The sequence below is a fragment of the Podarcis bocagei genome (genome assembly GCF_964188305.1).
Source record: "Podarcis bocagei genome assembly, chromosome: 13".
NCBI classification, from domain to species: Eukaryota; Metazoa; Chordata; class Lepidosauria; order Squamata; family Lacertidae; genus Podarcis; species Podarcis bocagei.
In genome coordinates this window covers 2,628,880-2,654,503 of record NC_138138.1, presented here as the reverse complement: position 1 = coordinate 2,654,503, position 25,624 = coordinate 2,628,880, and the positions used below count along the sequence as shown (strand labels likewise).

Here is a 25,624-nt window from a genome sequence, read left to right as displayed (position 1 = left end):
TGTCCGTTGGAGGGAGGAGACGTTCCCCCCCGCCGGACATCGGAGCTTCGTTCCGATGTCCGTTGGAGGGAGGAGACGTTCCCCCCCCGCCGGACATCGGAGCTTCATTCCGATATCCGTTGGAGGGAGGAGACGTCCCCCCCCCCGCCGGACATCGGAGCTTCGTTCCGATGTCCGGCGGCGGGAGGAGACGTTTCCCCCCCCGCCGGACATCGGAGCTTCGTTCCGATGTCCCTTGGAGGGAGGAGACGTTCCCCCCCCGCCGGACATCGGAGCTTCGTTCCGATGTCCGTTGGAGGGAGGAGACGTTCCCCCCCCGCCGGACATCGGAGCTTCGTTCCGATGTCCGTTGGAGGGAGGAGACGTCCCCCCCCGCCGGACATCGGAGCTTCGTTCCGATGTCCGGCGGCGGGAGGAGACGTCCCCCCCCCACCGGACATCGGAGCTTCGTTCCGATGTCCGGCGGCGGGAGGAGACGTTCCCCCCCCCGCCGGACATCGGAGCTTCGTTCCGATGTCCGTTGGAGGGAGGAGACGTTCCCCCCCCCCCGCCGGACATCAGAGCTTCGTTCCGATGTCCGTTGGAGGGAGGAGACGTTCCCCCCCCCGCCGGACATCGGAGCTTCGTTCTGATGTCCGTTGGAGGGAGGAGACGTTCCCCCCCCGCCGGACATCGGAGCTTCGTTCCGATGTCCGTTGGAGGGAGGAGACGTTCCCCCCACCCGCCGGACATCGGAGCTTCGTTCCGATGTCCGTTGGAGGGAGGAGACTCCCCCCCCCGCCGGACATCGGAGCTTCGTTCCGATGTCCGGCGGCGGGAGGAGACGTTTCCCCCCCCGCCGGACATCGGAGCTTCGTTCCGATGTCCGTTGGAGGGAGGAGACGTTCCCCCCACCCGCCGGACATCGGAGCTTCGTTCCGATGTCCGTTGGAGGGAGGAGACTTCCCCCCCCGCCGGACATCGGAGCTTCGTTCCGATGTCCGGCGGCGGGAGGAGACGTTTCCCCCCCCCGCCGGACATCGGAGCTTCGTTCCGATGTCCGTTGGAGGGAGGAGACGTCCCCCCCCGCCGGACATCGGAGCTTCGTTCCGATGTCCGTTGGAGGGAGGAGACTCCCCCCCCCGCCGGACATCGGAGCTTCGTTCCGATGTCCGGCGGCGGGAGGAGACGTTTCCCCCCCCGCCGGACATCGGAGCTTCGTTCCGATGTCCGTTGGAGGGAGGAGACGTTCCCCCCCCGCCGGACATCGGAGCTTCGTTCCGATGTCCGACGGCGGGAGGAGACGTTCCCCCCCCCGCCGGACATCGGAGCTTCGTTCCGATGTCCGTTGGAGGGAGGAGACGTTCCCCCCCCGCCGGACATCGGAGCTTCGTTCCGATGTCCGTTGGAGGGAGGAGACGTTCCCCCCACCCGCCGGACATCGGAGCTTCGTTCCGATGTCCGGCGGCGGGAGGAGACGTTTCCCCCCCCGCCGGACATCGGAGCTTCGTTCCGATGTCCGTTGGAGGGAGGAGACGTTCCCCCCACCCGCCGGACATCGGAGCTTCGTTCCGATGTCCGTTGGAGGGAGGAGACTTCCCCCCCCCCGCCGGACATCGGAGCTTCGTTCCGATGTCCGGCGGCGGGAGGAGACGTTTCCCCCCCCCGCCGGACATCGGAGCTTCGTTCCGATGTCCGTTGGAGGGAGGAGACGTCCCCCCCCCGCCGGACATCGGAGCTTCGTTCCGATGTCCGTTGGAGGGAGGAGACTCCCCCCCCGCCGGACATCGGAGCTTCGTTCCGATGTCCGGCGGCGGGAGGAGACGTTTCCCCCCCCGCCGGACATCGGAGCTTCGTTCCGATGTCCGTTGGAGGGAGGAGACGTTCCCCCCCCCGCCGGACATCGGAGCTTCGTTCCGATGTCCGTTGGAGGGAGGAGACGTTCCCCCCCCGCCGGACATCGGAGCTTCGTTCCGATGTCCGGCGGCGGGAGGAGGTCCGAGGACAGTGGGGAAGACGCGCTGCGCTTCCCTGCTGTCCCGGAGATTTCCCTATGGGCTGTCGTCTTGCGAAGCAAGCCCATAGGGAAATTCGTTTTGCGAAGCGCCTCCAAAACGGAAAACCCTTTCGTCTAGCGGGTTTTCCGTCTTGCGAGGCGTTCGTCTTGCGGGGTACCACTGTAATCTTAAGCTCTGTGAAATTCCTCCCAATGTTTAATTTCTCCTTGTAGCTCTTTCAGAACTTCCAGGGTATGACTGTTGTTACTTTTTTGCCATGGGAACTGAAAGTGACTTACAATATTTTAATCCAAAAACAAAACAGATACCTTAAAATCAGTATAAAAAATCATTTTTTAAAAGTTTGTTTCCCCACACTGCATCTTAATACAGCTTTCTTGTCTCAGGGCTCTACCTGGAATCAACAAGTTGGGCCAAATCACATGACACTGTTCCAAGCCAGGGACAGGCGTGGACATTAAGCTTACGGCCAAAAGGGTATGAAATTTATCCCGCCCCCTCCAACTTGACCAAAGAGAAAAGGCAATTATAATATTAATATAACTATCTATTGTTTATCATTTATCCCAGCCATGCACTTGAGACGAGAGAGAAACACAAGAACAAAACAGGAGGAGGACAATGAATAGGTGGAAATAGAACGAGAGGTAGGTATGAGCGCCAGGCAGGGCAGTTAAGCCGCTTGCTCCTGCCGCTGTTCCCTTAGCAGGAGACAGACTGGACTTCTGCTTTGCTGCTACTGCTCTCTCTCTCTCTCTCTCTCTCTCTCTCTCTCTCTCTCTCTCTCCTCTCTCGGCAATGACGGCAGGCTGTAGTAGCTGAAGGCTGCACCCCAGCATGTGCACACTGCCCAATTTCTCTCCTCCTCCTCCTCCTCTCCTCTCCGGGATTCTTCTGCAGCACGTAGATGCTGCCTCTTCCTCTCCCCACCAAAGCCCCTGAATGGAGCCACATGCTCCTTCCTCCCCAACCAACTTGCACGGCGTCAGCCGGATCGTGAAGATGCCAGTCACCAAACCTGGCAACAAGACAACTTCACTTGGTCACAAGTGGAGTATGGCAGCCAGAGGATTTCAAACACTGCCTGGAAGGGGTCCCAAATTGGCCTGTGAGGTTAATCCCCTCAAACCATGCCCAACTGCTCCACACCCGATGCCATATGTGGGGAACTCAATTGCCCTGCCCTGCCGAAAGCTTTGCAAGCCCTAAGTTCAGGGCTGCCAAGCACTGGGCTGGCAACCCCCCTGGTGCTGTGGTGCTTGACAACTAGCTGGCTGTCAGGAGTGTGGGAAGCACTGTGCAAGGGACGTGGATAGGCTGGCTTTCCTGCCACCTGTCAAAGTTAGGGGTCGGGGGGGGGAGGGAGGGAACAGATGAAGATGGCAGGATCTCCCACCTGTCCAAGGCTCCTCACCCTGGAGCAACATGTCACCAGGTGCTGAAGCTGTGCTAAGCGGTAGGTTTGAAATGTGGACTTAATCCTGATTAGGAGGGAGAGATCCAGCCTCAAGACACTTAAAAATAAAAAAACCACCTTCTTAAGGCATTCAATTGAACATACATTTTGTTAGAAACCATATCAACTCTTAACATTTTTAAAAAAACAAAACAAAAGAGTCCTGAGAAGGGAAAGGCAAGTAGTGACATCACTAGAGTCAATTTGAGCTATCCAACAGGAAGAACCGGTTTTCCCTGGGGTCAGTCCTGAAGATAAGGCTATACCTAAATACAAAATAGGATAGAGATGGCATTTTCTAGCTCATTGCTCAAGTTATGTATCTACACAGCCTCAGATACTTTAGGTCCCTAATGAACAAACGGCTTTACCATTCTGAGGCAGCGGTAGATGACAGCAAACGAGGGTCTTCACAGTTCTCCCCAGTAAGCAGACAGCAAATGGCCACAGACACTCAAACTTCCCATGATTCCTCTTGTCTCTCAACTGGTAAAATGAATGCGGGGGGAGAAGATCCCTGCTTTGGACATTTCCCCCCATACTCATTAGAAAATCAGTTGTCACCAAACTCCAAACTGCTCTGTAAAAAAAAAATCACTCTCCTCCAATGCCAAACAAGTTTCTCCAAGCAACTTGGGTTAGAGGCAAATATCTCTCTCTGTCAAGAAGCTCAAATTAACTTCTATCGAACCTCCAGACGGCATTCATTACATTTCATGTGCCTTCTGAATTATGTTTCTTACAGTACAGTGGTGCCCCGCAAGACGAATGCCTCGCAAGACGGAAAACTCGCTAGACGAAAGGGTTTTCCGTTTTTGAGCTGCTTCGCAAGACGAATTTCCCTATGGGCTTGCTTCGCAAGACGAAAACGTCTTGCAAGTTTGTTTCCTTTTTCTTAACACCGTTAATACAGTTGCGACTTGATTTCAAGGAGCAACTCATAGAACGCAGTGTACATAGTAGCCTTTTTTGAGGTTTTTAAAGACTTTGGTGATTTTTGAAGCTTTTCCAAAACTTCTTTTGCAGCCATTTGGTAAGTTAAGCTTTTAAAACTTTTTTGGGGGGGTTTGGATTTTGGGTTGGGGTGTTTGGAATTCAAGGACTTGGTGTTGGGAAGGGGTTTGCAAGAATCTGGAAGCTTGTGGGTTTTTTCTGCATTTTTATGATTTTCTGTGACCATTGGGCCACTCTGCTGTTTTTTTAAAAAAATTCTGGATTTGAATTTCTGTGTGCTGGGTGGCTGGGGGAACAGTTGGGGAGGGGTTTGCAAGAATCTGGAAGCTTGTGGTTTTTTTCTGCATTTTTATGATTTTCTGTGACCATTGGGCCACTCTGCTGTTTTTTAAAAAAATTGTGGATTTGAATTTCTGTGTGCTGGGTGGCTGGGGGAACAGTTGGGGAGGGGTTTGCAAGAATCTGGAAGCTTGCGTTCTTTTTTCTGCATTTTTATGATTTTCTGTGACCATTGGGCCACTCTGCTGTTTTTTTTAAAAAAATTCTGGGTTTGAATTTTGAAATGCTCTTTACAGTATGTGTGACTTTAAAGAGCACTTAATAAACTCTTGTTGTACCAAATTTGGCTTTGTTTGGACTTTTTTTGACCATAGGAACGCATTAATTGATTTTCAATGCATTCCTATGGGAAACCGTGCTTCGCAAGACGAAAAATTCACTCGACGAAAAAATTCGCGGAACAAATTAATTTCGTCTTGCGAGGCACCACTGTACGTTCCAACATCCTTTAGCACACAATCCTGTTTAGTGGTGAACTCTGCAAACCCAAATTGCTTCTTTTTAAATGTCAACGTCTTCCAAAGTGAGATCACAGGAGATGGTGCAGGATAAGCCACCATGAGATAGAAAACAAATCCAGACGTCAGATGGATTAAGAGGTGCAACACACAGGTATGAACTTAGTGCTATATAAAATTAAATCCACCTATCTTGATATTGTGGCTTTTTAATTCAATTTTTAGACAAACAAAAATTCAGCACAGAACCATTTCAAGTACAGTGAAGGCCAATTTTCCTTTCAGTGTTATTCACTCCAGTTCTGCATGCTGTGACAATGCAAGTAATATTTTGTGCCTTTCAGTGTACCATCTATGAGCCCACAGCAGTTGTATTTTAAAGCTGGAACAAGGATGACTGGCTGCCAGTTTAAAATGACTACCATACGGCTAACTTAATGAAGGGCTACAAAACTACTTCCAAGTGAAAGCAAGAAACAACTTTTTGAGATGCTTAATGCAGCGACTCACCATGACAGTGCAGTCTTCTGAGCCGCTGGCGATGACTTGATCATTGTGAGGACACCACTCTATGTCAAGCACAGGTCCCGTATGGCCACAAACTGTGGGGTAGGATTTGTCAATTCTACCTGTCTGAAGAGAGTGAAAAAAGCGCTGTAATGTACAGAACAAGGAACAAAATACAAAAAAGCCAGGGATAGATGACCTGCCTCTCTCCAAATGCTGCTGAACAACAACTCCCATCCGTCCCAGCCAGAAGGCCAATGGTCAGGAATGATGGGAACTGCAGTCAAACCTCTGGAGGTCACAACTTCCACACCCCCAAAGTCAGCACTTCATGTTCAGTAAATTATCTCTTACACAATATATATAAATGTATGGTGATAAGGTTTTTTAACAGTCACACCTTGACTGTAATAGGTTAACTGAAGGCAAAGTTAATTGCTCAAATTCACATAGACAAACATTGGCGGCAGCTCTCCTGGGGTTCCATCAGACTGTTTGGCCATCTATCCCAGTGTTGCCTACTCTGACTGACAGCTCTCTAGGATGGGATGAGGGAGGCCTTTCCCATTAACTGATGCTACCAGAGATCCTCTGAATGGAAATGGCAAGGAGTGAAGCTGAGACCTTCTGTATGCAAGCAGGGGTGCTTTCCCCTGGAGCTGGGGCAGCTTTCCAAACTTATTTCAAAGTTTGCATGGCTGTAATGTCAGAAAAACCTTTAAGCTGTATTTCTCCAAAGATTTGCACTTGTTTAAGTGTTTAAAACTCACCCCATTTAAGTGTTTAAAACTCACCCTACTGTAGGCAGATCCATGACAGCTGCCTTTTTCAGACACAAACACCTATGACTGGGTTTCCTAAGCTACTCCTTGCTCCTTATGCTGCTTGAACCCTGGATCATGCATCCAATTACTGCACTGCTAATTCCAGGGAAGTGAGTTTTCCCCCCAATTCAGAGTTGACTGTGCATAAGGTTTCAGAAGCAGCGATAGCCATTAGCTCTTGCAGACTGACCTAAACCTGCTTGTCAAAATCAGGAGAGAGGGGCAAGTCCTAAAGGACTATGAGACACAGCAACAAGAAGCAATCCTTACAGAGTTCCACTGAAACTGAATAGAGAGGTATCTCTTCTTCACAGCTAGGAACATGTCATGGGCATGGCCACTTAAATGCCTATCTTGTGCCTGTCACCGGATGGAGAGGTGAATATGCACAGCCTCTGATCAAAGAGCAAATTGCTACTGCAACCTTTAAGCAACCACCAAACTGTTTGCTGGCCAATGGTGTGTCAGACCAAGCCAGCACACTATCACCTGCAAGCCCCTGGGCAGCAGCTTCTATCTGCATGTACACACCATCTTAAAGAAGGGGTGGTGATCCTCCAGCCCACCAACGTTGAGGGCTGAGGGGAGTTAGGAGTTCAACACCATCCAGAAAGACAAGGCTCTCCACCCCTGTCGACAGGAAACATCATGGACAGGACTGTGATGATGGCTGGGAGTTTGTTAAGAGGGAGATAGTAAAAGCACAACTTCAGGCAATACCAATGAGACGGAAACATGGAAGGTGCTTAAAGAAGCCAGGGTGGCTATCTAAAGAACTTTTAACTGAGTTAAGATTAAAAAAGGATGTGTACAAAAAATGGAAAAGGGGGGAAACCACCAAAGAGGAATTCAAACAAATAGCCAGCACGTGTAGACACAAAGTCAGAAAAGCTAAAGCACAGAATGAACTCAGGCTGGCTAGAGAGGTTAAAAGCAACAAAAAAGGCTTTTATGGGTATGTTCGTAGCAAAAGGAAGAACAAAGAAACAGTGGGGTCACTCAGAGGAGAAGATGGTGAAATGCAAACAGGGGACACAGAAAGGGCTGAACTCCTCAATGCCTTCTTTGCCTCAGTCTTCTCCGATAAAGAAAACAATGCCCGACCTGAAGAATTTGGAGCAAATGATTCAGCAAAGGAAACACAGCCCAGAATAACTAAGGAGATAGTACAAGAATATTTGGCTAGTTTAGATGTATTCAAGTCTCCAGGGCCAGATGAACTGCATCCAAGAGTATTAAAAGAACTGGCAGATGTGATCTCAGAACCACTGGCAGTCATCTTTGAGAATTCCTGGAGAACAGGCGAAGTCCCGGCAGACTGGAGGAGGGCAAATGTTGTCCCTATTTTCAAAAAGAGGAAAAGAGAGGACCCAAATAATTACCGCCCAGTCAGTCTGACATCAATAGCAGGGAAGATTCTGGAGCAGATCATTAAGCAAACAGTCTGTGAGCACCTAGAAAGGAATGCTGTGATCACCAATAGTCAGCATGGATTTCTGAAAAATAAGTCATGTCAGACTAACCTGATCTTGTTTTTTGACAGAATTACAAGCCTGGTAGATGAAGGGAACACAGTGGATGTAGCCTACCTTGATTTCAGCAGGGCATTCAACAAGGTGCCCCATGAAATTTTTGTAAAGAAGCTGGTAAAATGCGGTCTTGACTATGCTACCACTCAGTGGATTTGTAACTGGCTGACTGACCAAACCCAAAGGGTGCTCATCAATGGTTCCTCTTCATCCTGGAGTGACTAGTGGGGTGCCACAGGGTTCTGTCTTGGGCCCGGTCTTATTCAACATCTTTATCAACGACTTGGATGATGGACTCATCCAGGCATCCTGATCAAATTTGCAGATGACACCAAACTGGGAGGGGTGGCTAACACCCCAGAGGACAGGATCACACTTCAAAACGACCTTGACAGATTAGAGAACTGGGCAAAAACAAACAAGATGAACTTTAACAGGGAGAAATGTAAAGTATTGCACTTGGGCAAAAAAAAATGAGAGGCACAAATTCAAGATGGGGGACACCTGGCTTGAGAGCAGTACATGTGAAAAGGATCTAGGAGTCTTGGTTGACCACAAACTTGACATGAGCCAACAGTGTGACGCGGCAGCTAAAAAAGCCAATGCAATTCTGGGCTGCATCAATAGGAGTATAGCATCTAGATCAAGGGAAGTAATAGTGCCACTGTATTCTGCTCTGGTCAGACCTCACCTGGAGTACTGTGTCCAGTTCTGGGCACCACAGTTCAAGAAGGACACTGGCAAACTGGAACGTGTCCAGAGGAGGGCAACCAAAATGGTCAAAGGCCTGGAAACGATGCCTTATGAGGAACGGCTAAGGGAGCTGGGCATGTTTAGCCTGGAGAAGAGGAGGTTAAGGGGTGATATGATAGCCATGTTCAAATATATAAAAGGATGTCACATAGAGGAGGGAGAAAGGTTGTTTTCTGCTGCTCCAGAGAAGCGGACACGGAGCAATGGATCCAAACTACAAGAAAGAAGATTCCACCTAAACATTAGGAAGAACTTCCTGACAGTAAGAGCTGTTTGACAGTGGAATTTGCTGCCAAGGAGTGTGGTGGAGTCTCCTTCTTTGGAGGTCTTTAAGCAGAGGCTTGACAACCATGTGTCAGGAGTGCTCTGATGGTGTTTCCTGCTTGGCAGGGGGTTGGACTCAATGGCCCTTGTGGTCTCTTCCAACTCTATGATTCTATGATTCTATGACTGAGGGGAAGAAAATGACTCAGGAGGAGAATGGGCAAAGATTCAGAGGCCTGTGAGCCTACAGAGGAAGACATCCCTACACCAGCGCGGAGTCCTTCAGGCGCAAGGGCTGAATGTGTCCATGTGGTCCCCCCAACTCCCTCTAGGCCACACCCTTCACTAGCCCTGCCTGGGATGTGTCACTGTGCTCTGATCATGCCCCTTGCTTGTCAGGATAGAGAGGGTTGTGTGAGTGTGTGTAGAAACTGTACAAAACTGACCCCTGTTGCTTTCCCCACTTTGCCTCTGCCCCCTGGAAGGCTGCCCAGAAGCAAATGTGGGTCCTGGCCCGAAAAAGTTCCCCCACATCTGCTTCCCAACTTTTTGCCTGCCAGTTTGCATATAAGACACTGAAGAAGGTGGGGAGGAAGGAAAACGTATTTCCTCTATGCCAAAATCTAAATGGAGTGGTAGATGGATGGTCTGGGCGGGGGGAGATAAGTACTACATCTAAGGAATACAAAATCAACAGGTTGTCCGAGACCAGGGAGAAGAGTCAGTGAAAGAAGACTGGAAGAAATTTAAAGACTATTTAAAGAAATATTGTAAAATTAATGAATGTTAGAAAGATGTTGGATAGAAACTAAGCGGTTTCCAGCTGTAATGCTTTAGGAGATATGAAAAAAGGATTATAAATGGGTAAAAGTTTAATGGTAAGGATTTGCTGAACTAACAAACTGAAATGGAATACAAAGAAGGGAAGTATGAGGAGGTCGGAGGAAATAAGGGTATGGAAGTTATGTTATTGAAAATTGAGCTAGCAGGAAAGCAGTTGAAGAAGGAGCAAAAAGGGTTTTCTCTTGTGTGCTTGTGTTTCTTTGTGGCTGATTAGCTGTTTTCCCTGTGCAAAGGTCAGAGGGGGCAGGGTTTCTGTTGAGGAAGGTGATTAGCTGTGGGAGGAGCTTATCAGAGCTTGATCCATCTTTTAGATTTAGGGGAGCTAGTCTGAAACGTTTGTTGGGGGAGACCTAGGTTTTTTGTGGGGGGAGTTATTTGTCCTGTCTGCACATTTTTATGATGGAGGACCGCTGTAGCCACCCCCAACGACACATTCTCAAGATGGAGGGGGAGGGAACAGCTGCTGTCGCCTGCGGTTCCTGCGCAATGTTTGCCATCTTGCCAAAGGTTGCAGGCAGCTTTACCTGCAGCAATTGCATGTTGATTGCCCTCTTAAAAGACAAAGTCCAGAAACTGGAGGAAAGGGTAGCTACGCTCCAAAGAATTAGAGAGCTGGAGCTCTTCTTGGAAGCAACAGACCACACCGCCTCCATCAAGGAGGAGACAGGGGACTCCCCAGAGAAGGAGGCTAGTTCACCAACACAGGAGCCGGATATATGGAGAAACGTGACTCAAAGAAGTAGGAGGCCCAGGGTTCGTTCTGATTGTTTAGAATTACACAATCGCTTTGAGGTCCTCTCCCCTAGCATGGAAGACGAAGAGCAGACTCCATTTGAGGATCTCTCCCTCATTTCTGTCGATCAGGTAAATGAAGACGAGCAGCAAAGTCAGTCCTCAGGGAATGTGCAGGCGACCTTGGAACGGACAGCTCATGGAAGAACCCCGACCAAACCTAAGAGGAGGCGTGTAGTGGTGATAGGGGATTCCCTACTGAGGGGAACAGAAGCAGTGATTTGTGGGCCTGACAAGATGTCTCGGGAAGTGTGCTGTCTCCCCGGGGCTAAGATCCAAGATGTAACTGAACGACTGCAAGGAATCATAAAACCCACTGACAAATACCCCTTCCTCTTGGTTCATGTGGGAACCAATGACACTGCAAGCAATAGCCTCCAGAAGATCAAAAGAGACTACGAGGCTCTCGGCAGGAAATTGAAGCAACTAAATGCACAAATTGTCATCTCATCTCTCCTCCCAGTTGAACGACGTGGCCCAGGGAGAGAGGGGAAAATAGTGGAAGTGAACAGCTGGCTTCGCAGATGGTGTAAACAGGAACAGTTTGGATTCTTAGATCACGGACTGCAGTTTCTTGAAGATGGACTTCTGGCAAGCGATGGGCTGCACCTCACAACAGTTGGGAGAAATGTTTTTGCCAAAAATCTCAGAAACCTCATCAGGAGGGCTTTAAACTGACTAATGTGGGGGAGGGAGACAGTGCTCCTGAAGGTAGGAGCCTATCAATTGATGAAGATGATCATCCAAATGTCATAGACCAAATGGAGCAAACAGCACGCAGACCTAGTGGTGGGAGGAAAAAATCCTTAAATAAGAGACACGGGGGAATGATTAATGGACTTCAATGTCTGTACACTAATGCGCAAAGCATGGGAAATAAACAAGATGAGCTTGAGCTCTTGGTACAGCAAACTAAATATGACATAATAGGCATCACTGAAACCTGGTGGGATAAGTCCCACGATTGGAATGTAATAATGGGGGGATACAATCTATTTCAGAGAAACAGACCAGACAAGAAAGGAGGAGGAGTGGCGTTATATGTCAGGGATGTGTATACCTGTGAAGAGATCCAAGATTTAGAACATCAAAGCCAAAGTGAGAGCATTTGGGTCAAAATTAAGGGAGAGAAGAATAACAGGGACCTCATTGTGGGAGTTTACTATAGATCCCCAAGCCAAACGGAGGACATAGATGATGCCTTCCTGGAACAGATGGCCAAGCATGCAAAAGGAAGGGAGATAGTAGTAATGGGGGACTTCAATTACCCGGATATTTGTTGGATGTCAAACTCAGCCAAGAGCATAAGGTCAAACAGATTCCTCACTGGCCTTGCAGACAACTTCATTGTCCAGAAAGTGGGAGAAGCAACAAGAGGAACAGCCATTTTAGATCTGGTCCTAACCAATGTTGATGACCTGGTTAGTGGGGTAGAAGTGGAAGGATCATTAGGTGCGAGTGATCATGCTCTTCTGAAGTTTACTATACAGCGGAAAGGAGCAGCCAAGCATACTAGGACTCAATTTCTTGACTTTAAGAAAGCCGACTTCATAAAACTTAGGGAAGTGCTGGGTGAGATCCCATGGACAGTAATACTAAATGGAAAGGGAGTTCATGATGGCTGGGAGTTTGTTAAGAGGGAGATACTAAAAGCACAACGTCAGGCAATACCAATGAGAGGGAAACATGGAAGGTGCCTAAAGAAGCCAGGGTGGCTATCTAAAGAACTTTTAACTGAGTTAAGATTAAAAAAGGATGTGTACAAAAAATGGAAAAGGGGGGAAACCACCAAAGAGGAATTCAAACAAATAGCCAGCACGTGTAGACACAAAGTCAGAAAAGCTAAAGCACAGAATGAACTCAGGCTTGCTAGAGAGGTTAAAAGCAACAAAAAAGGCTTCTATGGGTATGTTCGTAGCAAAAGGAAGAGCAAAGAAACAGTGGGGTCACTCAGAGGAGAAGATGGTGAAATGCAAACAGGGGACACAGAAAGGGCTGAACTCCTCAATGCCTTCTTTGCCTCAGTCTTCTCCGATAAGGAAAACAATGCCCGACCTGAAGAATTTGGAGCAAATGATTCAGCAAAGGAAACACAGCCCAGAATAACTAAGGAGATAGTACAAGAATACTTGGCCAGTTTAGATGTATTCAAGTCTCCAGGGCCAGATGAACTGCATCCAAGAGTATTAAAAGAACTGGCAGATGTGATCTCAGAACCACTGGCAGTCATCTTTGAGAATTCCTGGAGAACAGGCGAAGTCCCGGCAGACTGGAGGAGGGCAAATGTTGTCCCTATTTTCAAAAAGGGGAAAAGAGAGGACCCAAATAATTACCGCCCAGTCAGTCTGACATCAATAGCAGGGAAGATTCTGGAGCAGATCATTAAGCAAACAGTCTGTGAGCACCTAGAAAGGAATGCTGTGATCACCAATAGTCAGCATGGATTTCTGAAAAATAAGTCATGTCAGACTAACCTGATCTCGTTTTTTGACAGAATTACAAGCCTGGTAGATGAAGGGAACGCAGTGGATGTAGCCTACCTTGATTTCAGCAAGGCATTTGACAAGGTGCCCCATGATATTCTTGTAAAGAAACTGGTAAACTGTGGTCTTGACTATGCTACCACTCAGTGGATTTGTAACTGGATGACTGACCGAACCCAAAGAGTGCTCATCAATGGTTCCTCTTCATCCTGGAGAAGAGTGACTAGTGGGGTGCCACAGGGTTCTGTCTTGGGCCCGGTCTTATTCAACATCTTTATCAACGACTTGGATGATGGACTCAAGGGCATCCTGATCAAATTTGCAGATGACACCAAACTGGGAGGGGTGGCTAACACCCCAGAGGACAGGATCACACTTCAAAACGACCTTGACAGATTAGAGAACTGGGCAAAAACAAACAAGATGAATTTTAACAGGGAGAAATGTAAAGTATTGCACTTGGGCAAAAAAAATGAGAGGCACAAATACAAGATGGGGGACACCTGGCTTGAGAGCAGTACATGTGAAAAGGATCTAGGAGTCTTGGTTGACCACAAACTTGACATGAGCCAACAGTGTGACGCGGCAGCTAAAAAAGCCAATGCAATTCTGGGCTGCATCAATAGGAGTATAGCATCTAGATCAAGGGAAGTAATAGTGCCACTGTATTCTGCTCTGGTCAGACCTCACCTGGAGTACTGTGTCCAGTTCTGGGCACCACAGTTCAAGAAGGACACTGACAAACTGGAACGTGTCCAGAGGAGGGCAACCAAAATGGTCAAAGGCCTGGAAACGATGCCTTAGGAGGAACGGCTAAGGGAGCTGGGCATGTTTAGCCTGGAGAAGAGGAGGTTAAGGGGTGATATGATAGCCATGTTCAAATATATAAAAGGATGTCACAAAGAGGAGGGAGAAAGGTTGTTTTCTGCTGCTCCAGAGAAGCGGACACGGAGCAATGGATCCAAACTACAAGAAAGAAGATTCCACCTAAACATTAGGAAGAACTTCCTGACAGTAAGAGCTGTTCGACAGTGGAATTTGCTGCCAAGGAGTGTGGTGGAGTCTCCTACTTTGGAGGTCTTTAAGCAGAGGCTTGACAACCATATGTGAGGAGTGCTCTGATGGTGTTTCCTGCTTGGCAGGGGGTTGGACTCGATGGCCCTTGTGGTCTCTTCCAACTCTAGGATTCTATGATTCTATGATTCTATGATTCTATAATGTGTGTTTTTAACTGCTTATTATTTTGTATGTTTATTTTTTATTATATTCAAAAAATTTTCCCAATAAATATCTTAAAAAAAAAATATCAACAGGTTGAGGGGCTTGTGAAAAATTTAACTCTCTAACATGGCAACACCTGAACATTTTAAAGAGAAAAATACAGAACTATCTTAAGAGAGAACCAACATTGTGTAATCCAGACATGTATTAATGTCTCAATCAGGATTTTGACTGGGGGGGGGGAATTAGCTGGTGCATACATATTAAACTTGCAAATGCCTCCCGTCTGTATGAACAAGATTAAAACCAAACACCAAACATTCAGACAAACAGCTGAGCGTTCAGTCTCACTCAGCAGCTTGTGTGAAATGAATGGAACGTATGATTTTTTTAGTTATCTAAAATGGCAATTCATTTGCTAAGACGCAGACCTACAATTATCACTCTCTTCGTGTCATTATCTTACTACCCTTTTATACACTTAAGAGAAAAACAAATATAATTGCATGGGCCCTTACACCAAGTGTGTCACAGTTTGGGATGTAACCAGGAGTCTTTTATTCACATATAATGACTGCTTACTAAAAACTTGGTAAACAATCTCAGAATCAAAATGGGGTTTTTCTTGTTTGATGAGCTTCACCAATCAGACTGGCAGGGTCTCTCAGTGGTCACAGACCAGATTAAGACCTACAGAGGTTTATCAGAATGGAAAAGATGGGCTTTCAGCTATGAAAATTAACTACTAAATTCCTCACCACAAAGGCTTCCAATAATGAGTCAGTTGTAGTCAAATGGGACTTTGGTCTGCAACAGAGCACCCACAAGCACAATTCACTGCAACTCACATTTTAGCTTACTTTTAGGATCATGTGAATCACCCTCTGATTTGCCCAGTTTATGTGTCATCTCACCAACCACCAAACCATTCTTGAACCCTGCAGATTCATAGGCTTCTTACTCTATCCATGGAAAAATAACAACAACAACAACAACAATAATAATAATAATAAATTTTATTTATATCTCACCCTCCCCAGCCGAAGCCGGGCTCAGGGCGGCTAACAACAATAAAACAGTACAAAAGTACAGCATAAACAACACTCTAAAATCATTCATTATAAAATTAATTCAAATCAAGCCACTGGCAACCATTGGGCCAGAGCTCCACGAAGATTGCCGAGGGAGGGAGTCAGACTGTGCCCTGGCCAAAGGCCTGGTGGAACAGCTCTGTCTTGCAGGCCCTGCGTAAAGATGTCAAGTCCCGCAAGGCCCTGGTCTCTTGTGACAGAGTGTTCCACCAGATTGGAGCCACGGCCGAGAAAGCCCTGGCTCTAGTTGAGGCCAGCCTAACTTCTCTGTGGCCTGGGACCTTCAAGATGTTTTGTTTTGTTTTTAATGATATTTATTAAGGGTTTTAGAATTACAGTGGTGCCTCGCAAGACAAAATTAATTCGTTCCGCAAGTCTCTTCGTCTTGCGGTTTTTTCGTCTTGTGATGCACGGTTTCCCATAGGAATGCATTGAAAATCAATTAATGTGTTCCTAGGGAAACCGCCTTCAGACCAGGCCCAGGGACAGTCTGTCCCCGGACCTCTTCTGAAGGCTGGGGGGGGGGGGGGACAAGGGCTTTTCTTCCCACCCCCAGCATTTTAAAAAACCCTGGGACAGCGGAGGACTTCTCCGCTGTCCGGGCGATCTTAAAATGCTGGCGGGCGGCATTTTAAAATCGCCCCCGGACAGCGGAGGACTTCTCCGCTGTCCGGGGCGATTTAAAAGCCCCTGGGAAGGCAGGCAGGGGGGACAAAGACTTTCGCCCCCCGCCCGCCTTCAGAAGGTGTTCCCGCCCCCCTGCCCGGCTTCGCAGCAGCGCTACGAAGCCCGGCGGCTGGGGCAGGTGTTCCCCCCCCCGCCGCCCGGCTTCGCAGCAGCGCTACGAAGCCCGGCGGCTGGGGCAGCTGTTCCCCCCCCCGCCCGGCTTCGCAGCAGCGCTACGAAGCCCGGCGGCTGGGGCAGGTGTTCCCCCCCCCCCCGCCCGGCTTCGCAGCAGCGCTACGAAGCCCGGCGGCTGGGGCAGGTGGCTGGGGCAGGAGATCGCAGCAGATCTCCCCGCAGCCGGCGGCTGGGGCAGGAGATCGCAGCAGATCTCCCCGCAGCCGCTTGCTTCAAAAGAGGTGCGGGGGCAGCGGGAAGCGCTTCCGCTGCCCCCGGACCTCTTTTGAAGCAAGGGGCGGTGGGGAGAAGCGATCTCCCCGCCGCCCCTTGCTTCAAAAGAGAAGACCCGCTGTCCCCGGGGCAAGCTTCGTTTTGCGAAGCAAGCCCATAGGGAAATTCGTCTTGCGAGGCAACTCGAAAACGAAAAAACCTTTCGTTTTGCGAGTTTTTCGTCTCGCGAGGCGTTCGTCTTGCGGGGTACCACTGTACAGAAAAAGAACAAAAAAGAAAAGAAAAGAAAAGAAAAGAAAAACAAACCACAATCAAACAATACAAATTGATAAAAATCAAAATAATATTCTGTCATTACATTACCTTAGTCTATTTTAACCTTATCTTACTATAAAAGACCCTAAAACTTGAAACTTAGATCTTATTTATACCAATTTCTCATAACCATAATATTCTTACATAATTCTTTTAACATTTTTGCTAAAGCCAAATGATTTCTTTCCAACATTTTTCTAAGATTCATCAATTTTATAAAACAATCCTAATAAAAAAAAAAAATTCTTCCAATCTTCTCCAGCGTCTCTTCCTCCTGGTCCCGGGTTTTGTCAGTCCTTTCTATCCCATCAATCTAGCGCATTAACCTGGTAATCTTATATCCGAGGCCCTTAAGTCTCTTCCATGTCCCTTCCGCGGCTCTTCTTCATATTTATACCTGTACTTTACTTTATCTCCTGCTCCTTTCATTCATGGGAACAAAAAAAGAAAAGAAAAGAACAAAAAAGAAAAGAAAAGAAAACAAACAAAACAAAATAAAAACAAACCACAATCAAACAATACAAATTGATAAAAATCAAAATCAAAAAATAACACAACTCAATCAAAAGACAAAAATAAGCCACAAACATTTAAAAACAAATCCAATATTCTCAAATCCTTAACTGTCATTACCTTCTTTCTTTGACCTCCTCACTCCTCCCTTTTTTTGTATCCTAGTTGTTAATTATCACAGCAAATCCTTTCCATTTTTTTTGACAGTGTTTTTGACCCTTCTCGACAAATCAGTCCCTTTTCCATATTCCACACTAAACTCCATGTGGTATTTAAAAACATGTTTCAGAGTCCCTCCAGAATTAAGAGCCCCCACAACCCCAAACATCTCACGGCCCATTGCCAGACTTGAAAAGTCCAAACATCCCTGCATAGGGGGGTCTATCCAACTCCCCATTTCCAAACCAAACCAAACTTTATCTTTCCAAATCTGGCTTTTTCCAAGTTCATTTGTCAGATCCAAAAACTCATGTTCCTGCTGGGCCACAGCTCCCTCCATCTCTGGCGCCCGGGGTTCAGCAACATCCTCTTCCCTCATCTGATCTGTCAGAGCACATTCCTGATTTGATTCCTGGGTGGGCTCTATATAGTTTCCCACTACCTGTCCAAAATTTCTAACCTTCAATATGTTTTTATTTGAAGACCGTAAGTTTCTCTGTGGGGCATACCAGGAGAGGCGGTCCCGTAGGTACGAGGGTCCTAGGCCGTATAGGGCTTTAAAGGTTAAAACCAGCACCTTAAACCTGATCCTGTACTCCACCGGGAGCCAGTGCAGCTGGTATAGCACCGGGTGAATGTGATCTCGCAGCGAAGACCTCGTAAGGAGTCTCGCTGCAGCATTCTGCACCCGCTGGAGTTTCTGGGTCAGTCTCAAGGGCAGCCCCACGTAGAGCGAGTTACAATAATCCAGTCTGGAGGTGACAGTTGCGTGGATCACAGTGGCTAGGTCAGGGCGAGAGAGGTAAGGAGCCAACTGCTTAGCTTGGCGGAGATGGAAAAATGCTGCCTTTGTTATAGCTGCAATCTACGCCTCCACGGAAAGGGAGGTGTCAAAGATTACACCCAAACTCTTAACGGACGGTGCTGGCACTAATTGCGCCCCCGGAAGAGATGAGAGTTGCCCCCTCAATCCCATATCGCCCCGTCCCAGCCACAGGACCTCTGTCTTCGAAGGATTTAGCTTCAACCGGCTCCCACGTATCCATCCAGCCACAGCTTCCAAACATCTGGTCAGTGTGTCTGGGGCCGAGTCAGGATGGCCATCCATCAACAGATAGAGTTGGGTGTCATCAGCATACTGATGGCAACCCAGCCCAAAACTCCGAACAAGCTGGGCGAGGGGGCGCATAAAGATGTTGAAAAGCATCGGGGAGAGTATTGAACCCTGAGGTACTCCACACACCAAGGAGTGGCGCAATGACAATTCCCCCCCAAGCGCCACCCTCTGTCCCCGACCATAATAATACTTTCTCCTGATTTAGAGTAACTATGGTTAACTATGTTGTCCAAAACAAAGTAACTGCTAGCTACAAATTGCTCTCATATCAGAGACTGAGAAATCCGGATTAGAACCTGGTTTTGAATGGCTTGAGAGCAAACTATGGTCACTAACCATGGCTTAGTGTTACCTGCAAACCTGCTCATTGGGTGGGAGAGATCCCAAAATACAATCCTGGTTCCTCACTAGGGCGAACATGTACAGTATGTTAGTACTACTTTCTGCAATATGCATCATGACAGTGTTTTGAGTTGTTTTTAATGTTAAACGCCACAAAATAATTAAGTGCCTAAAAGTAGGCTGGTCACTTTAGAGCAATCATTATGGATGTTGATAAAACTAAGATAAAAACAAATGAGCAGCTGTAGCACAGAACAATTCCTAGCAATTACAGTGATACCTCGGGTTAAGTACTTAATTCGTTCCGGAGGTCTGTTCTTAACCTGAAACTGTTCTTAACCTGAAGCACCACTTTAGCTAATGGGGCCTCCTGCTGCCGCCGCGCCGCTGGAACACAATTTCTGTTCTCATCCTGAAGCAAAGTTCTTAACCCGAGGTACTATTTCTGGGTTAGTGGAGTCTGTAACCTGAAGCGCATGTAACCTGAAGTGTATGTAACCCAAGGTACCACTGTAGATGTATGGGATATTAAGCTTAAAACAACCCTTAACTGACTTGTTTTGCAAAACATTTTGACTACAAAATCACTTGCATCTGCTGGGATCTTGAATCCACTGTTAAAGCAGATGAATCTCGAGGGGTGTCCAGAGCACAGTCTAGTCCTGTTGTGTTGGATGAGTTTCAGCTGGTAAGGCCTGAGGATGCAGAAAAGGTGCCTGGGTCAGTTGGGGTGGCCACGTGCTCTGGACCTTCGCCCCGCATGAGTGATAAAAACTAGCAGGAAAGGGACATCTGGCTGGGCCAGGAAGGTAGGTGATCACTGCCTCCTTACGCAAGGGAGTGGTCCTTGCCTGTTTGAAGGAGGCAGTGGCAAAACCACTCCTCAAGAAACCTTCCCTAGATTCTGAAAATCTAACTAACTACCAGCCAGGATTCTCCCTTTTTGGGGAAAGGTTCTTGAGTGGGTGGTCATGGAACAGATCCAGATGCTCTTGGAGGAAAATGATATTCTAGATCCATTTCAATTGGGCTTTACGCTGAGTTTTGACACAGAAACTGCTTTGGTCATCCTGTACGATTACCTTTGTTGTTTCTTTTCTCTCAGGCCTTTGGCTATTTACACAATCTATGGGCTGGTTTTTTTTGGGGGGGGGGTATTTGTTTGTTACTATGTTATATACTTTTGTCTTTTTATATTTGTAAACCACCCTGTGATCCTTGGATGAAGAGCAGTATGGAAATTTAGCTGATAAATAAAATAAATAAGCTAGCTTTTCACACAAACCCTTCCAGAGGGCTTAAAGTTTGCCAAATAAGACCATTTAATGAAGTCACACAGGCCAAAATAGATTTCTGTGTAAAAGTCCTGATAGGATGGGCAGGAAAACTGGTGCAGTCTTCCACCATGACTAACCCCGTCTTTCTCATAGAAAGAGGCAGCTAATCGCAGAAATATACTTCTCAGATAACTGAATGTAGAAAGTCACTTCCTCAGGAATGTCTGTTATCGCCCCAGCTGGAAATAAGGAAGTGGCACCAACTTGTACATTCCGCTTTGTGTATGCTGAAGAATGGAGCAGAGGGGGGAAGAAAACTAGATCACAAAGAATGGGTTTGAAACGCAAACGAAGCTCTCTCCTTCATAGAGAAACAGTTTCTCCTATGGCCTGGCAGCAACTCACTCCCACCTCAAGGTTCAAAACCTCAGTCCCACCTCTCATCATTTAACAAGACCTGCTGCATCTATAGAGCACCCACATCTACCAACACCAGATGGGTTATACCCAGGTGCTAGACTTAAATGAAGACCATAGAGTTGATGCAGACCATGACAAATGGCCATCAGTCATCCAGCAAGCCGGCCAAGCTCTCCATGACTAACCCTTGTTAAGATAAGGAAACAGGGAATATAGTAACACCACCATCACCAAAAGACTGCTACAGAGCCATTTAAGTTGCTCTGGGGACACAAAGCTTGTACCTTCCATCAAAACTCACAGAATACATTCAAGTAACATCAGTTAGCAACTGAAAGTTCTAGCAAAGCAACTGGTTGAAACATGAACAGCTATCAGATGATGAGCAAAACTCATTCAAAGTCCCCTAAGCCTGTTACACAGCACCAGTAGCAGACTGAAGATGTTCATGAGCTAACATGGGGTGGGGGGGTGGGGGGTAAGAAGCAAGATGTGCATATAAATTGTGTCTTTATAGTCCTATGGGACTGTAAGAGTGGGGAAACAAGGTGGAAAATTTAATGATTGAAACGTGAATATGGGGTTTTGGAATCAAAAACATCTTGCCCAGAGCAGAACCACCCAGGACACATAACTTAGCACTGTTTGGAGTTGAGTTGATAGTAATCAGGGGCGGTTCTGACAGATAGTTCCATTTGAAAGAAGTACTTTGGAAGTCTTGAAGAGCAACGGACTGGCTGTGAAAAGCACCTTTTACACCTTTAATAAATAATAATTTAATAAATAATAATATCCAGTTTGTAGTTCTACATTTCGCAGAGCACCATCACACTTAGAAAGTGGGGCCCTGCTTTGCAGGATCCAAATCTTGAAATGGTAGAAACAAAAATGGTGTGTAAAACAACGGGTTGCCATATTCTTCTCAGGAAACTAACTTATTCTGATCCATGGACACAGGCTGCAATTCAACAGGAACTCCTCCAGCACACAGGCCCTACTGGAGTAAACGGAACTAGCACAAGTCTCTCCGTGGGCTCCCCCTCCCTGCTCCCATTCCATTCAGCTCAAAGCAGGTTGTGCAGGAGAAACTCTTGCTGGAGACTGCCATGGTCAGCAAGAGACAAGCTTTAAAGCTACGTGATTTGTTATCAGGACTCAAATGATTTATGGCTCAAGGATTTTTTTTAGAAAGCATGAGGAGCCTCATCAGGCCTGTGCGACTCAATTAGTTTTTCAAATATCCAAATAGCTAAGAGGTAGTAATAGGGCTGGTATCTCAACCCACTGGGAAGACTACGAACCAAGCAGCCAAATGACTTCATTGCTCAGTGCCATGTGCTTACAACGGAACACAGAGAAGTGCTAGGTCCAAGAACAAAGGTCCCTGAAAATGCAGTAGTTTCTATGGAATATCTGCCCTGGAAAGATCTATGGCAATGCGCAGAAATTCACCACAAAATTAGCTGTGACAGATACAGGCAGAACAAAACTGCCAACTTGCTTGCCAGAGGAAGAAACTGAGTACTTGGCACAGCTACTGCATTTCAAGTACTGAACAGCAGTTTGTTGCTCCTACTGTATTGGGAGGGGAGGAGAATGGCAAAATCTAGAAGAGTACAGTGGTACCTCGGTTTAAGAACAGTCCTGTTTATGAACAATTCAGTTTACGAACTCCACTAAACTGGAAGTAGTGTCCTGGTTTGTGAACTTGACCTCAGTCTAAGAATGGAATCCGAATGGTGGAAGGGCACCGGTGGCGGGAGGCCTCATCAGGGAAAGCACGCCTTGGTTTAAGAATGGTTTCGGTTTAAGAACGGACTTCTGGAATGGATTAAGTTCGTAAACCGAGGTACCACTGTATCTAGCTTGCATTCCTTAGAAACCAGAAGAAGCAGAATACCTTTCTGTGTCACTACTTCTGAACCACTGTGACTGCCTCAGGAATGCCCTCCTCTCTGTCATCCGTGAAGCCCTGACCTACTAGACTGGCCTCTATGGCTGAAATCCTGTTTTTATAGTAAAGTTGTACAATTTCTTTTTGTGTTGTATGTAAGCTGGGAAAGTACTAACAAGGTTTTGGGAAGGAGGAAGGAGGACTCTAGGACCCTGTCAGAATCCTCATGCCTCCTTCCCAAAGCCAGCACCGCACTTACCAGGCTTTGGGAAGGCAACATGGGGGGGGCAGGCAAATGAGGCTGAGAGCCACAAAAAAATTCATCGAGGGCCGCATGTGGCCCTCGGGCCGTGTATTGGACCACCCTGCTCTGTTAGTTACACTGCCTCTGTAGTTACACTACACAGGCCCTCAGTCAAATATATATTTAGTATATATTAACATGAGGAGGAGGAGCTGAATTTAGAGAAATCACAAAAGAATGGGATGCTACTCATTTCTGATAAATTAACTTGTGCCACAAAACTGTCTACTTAGTAGATGCTGGGGCTGAATTTGGAAGGCTTCACTTCCACATCAAATTCCTTGTGAGCATAAAAGAGAAGGCAAAGAGCAAGAGACGTGATAATCCTAGGTTGGTGGCTTGCCCGTTTACTGGCTGTTGGCCTGCCCTATTAGTCACAGCTTCACTCCATGCCACATAGTCCACAGACCTTAACTTCTACAGTAACCCAACACTTGCAGTTTCTTCCTCACTGCTCTCAGGACAGGAATGACTTATTTAGCTGGCAGAGGTTCAGCTGTGTGGAGCAAGCAAGAGATGCCGTTTCTTAATTCTGGTCTTTCCCCAGAAAAACAAATAGTGCAGCTTCCAAAAATGAGGAGGGATTTTGATCCTAAGCTTCAGATTTGCACGCCAAGTTTCAAACTAAAACCAACATTTTCATAGGCAAGTTTTATGAGTGAAAGTGCTGATAGTCCCTCAACAGAAGAAAACAGTAGTAATGAACTTCTGTTAGCACTCCCCCCCCCCACCCCAGCCACTGGAAGACTTCAAGGGATGCCTGGGAAGGCTTCTGATGTTAGCACATGCTAGTAAGTTCAAAAAGGGGTCTTCCCGGAGGAATTAGGAACAGGAAAGGTTGCGGGGAAGGGCCCAATGTTTCATACAGATTATACAGGTGCAAACTATAGGCATATTCCCCAGCAACTGCAGGTTTCTTGATTTCTCAGTTGTGCAGTAAGATGAAACACCATATCCCTCAGAGATGACACAACTGAATGCCCAGGAGGAACATTGAAGGGCAGGAAAGACCAACTATGGATACAACATATGGTGGGGGCTTTTATCCTGCACATGCAATGGTTTGCACACTGTTCCTGTGAAAATGCTAGCTTTTGAGAAGAGGCAACAGAAACCACAACAGGAGAGAAGCAAGATTAAGTTTCATGCAAAGAGGAGAGAATATCCCATATTCTCACAAAAAGACAAAAAAGCCAGAAATAAAGGGTGTAAGTGCATCATTAGGTTTTTTAGTTGCCATTTCCCCCCTTAAAGGAACATGTTTTGCAATCAGTGGTAAGGATTCCATGAAATTCCTTGCAGCAGGGGGTGGAGAACCCACCAGACCATTCTGGCCAAGTCTCGCCCACCTGCCCTAGATTATACAGGCAACTTCCCCACTTTCCAAGCCCCCACATGCATAAGCGAAATGCACATGTGGGGAGCACCCTCTAAACAGCTGTTTTACCTGTTCAGAAGCATAGATCACAAGGGTCATCTAAGGGGCAGCGTAGACCCCCTTCCTCCTCCCCTCAATCTCGCCAGAAAGGGCAGGGAAGCTGCACAGATGAGCCCACTGCCAGGAAGGGCTTTCTGCCCATCAGCTGTTGAGTGGAGCAGCACAGCAGCCGACAGAGCTCCCACAGGCCAGTCTGAGGAGCAGGGCCACAGCTTGTAAGCTTTTTATAATGGAAAACCTTTTTGCTATCAGCTTCAGAAGCAGAAGGGGCTTTCCTCCAGAAGAGCACCCACAAGCTTCATGACCCCAAAGAGGCTGAATTCTCTGAATATTAGTTGCTGGGGGCAACAATGGGATGGCTGCTGCCTTCATGTGCTGGTTGTGGACTTCTCAGAGCCACCTGGGTGGTCAGTTTCAGAATTTCTGGTCCTCTGGGGCTCTTTTTCATTGTTCTTAGTCAAGAAATATGTTTAGCTCCTTCGAGAATTAGGCCTTAAACATAAGAAAAGCCCTGCTGGATCAAACCAAAAGGCCCAACTAGTCCAGGACGCTGCTTCTGTCACTGGCCATCCTGGTGCTTCTGCGAAGCCCTCAAAAAAACATGTGAAGGCAACAGCCAACTTGTTGCTCCCCAGCAACTGATTTCAGCCACTGATGTTCAGCAGAAGCCACAGGACCCCAGTTGCTGGGGAACTCTCTACTCTCGCTTGCTGTTCTAACAGCGGCCATGCACATCCTGCCTGCAAGCAGGACACACCATGTCAGCATGCAGATAACAGCTCATACAGGGCTGAACGCTTTCCTATGCAAACTAGCTCCCCCAACACAGAAATTTAAACACTCTTCTGACATCCTTAGTGAAGGAAATTATCTTCTTTAAACAATCTGAAGTGATGCAGTCCAAAAACTTCAGCTGCTATTTGTCTGAACTAGAACTCCAGACATAAAGTACTTCTGCTTTTCAATCTGCCTCTGATACCTTTTCCAGCATCATTGCCGAACGAGAGCTCTAAATGATTGCCGTTACACACACTCACTAAAAGAAGTTGGTCCCTTAAAGAAAAGACTGCGTGGCTGAAAGGAAAAACACAAGGAACTTCCCAGTTTTATTCACAACATCTGGCTTAACAGGAAAATTAGTTAAAGCCTTTAATTCAAGCTGCCAAATATTCCCAAGGAATTACACAGCACCACCCCCTCCCAAAGTTTCATCTTGTTCGTAAAAGATCATGGCCAAAATGAAGAAGGTTCATCTGCTGA

The 25,624-nt window shown here is 47.1% G+C and overlaps 1 protein-coding gene across 2 annotated transcripts in view; it reads right to left on the bottom strand.

Annotated features, from left to right (window-relative positions):
* CORO1C (coronin 1C) overlaps nt 1-25,624 on the bottom strand; it is a 92,461-nt gene that overhangs the window by 34,576 nt on the left and 32,261 nt on the right. For both annotated transcript variants that reach the window (XM_081168565.1, XM_081168564.1), the window contains exon 3: nt 5,715-5,837. In XM_081168565.1, coding sequence (XP_081024691.1) covers nt 5,715-5,837 — 123 coding nt within the window. The remainder of the gene's footprint in view (nt 1-5,714; nt 5,838-25,624) is intronic.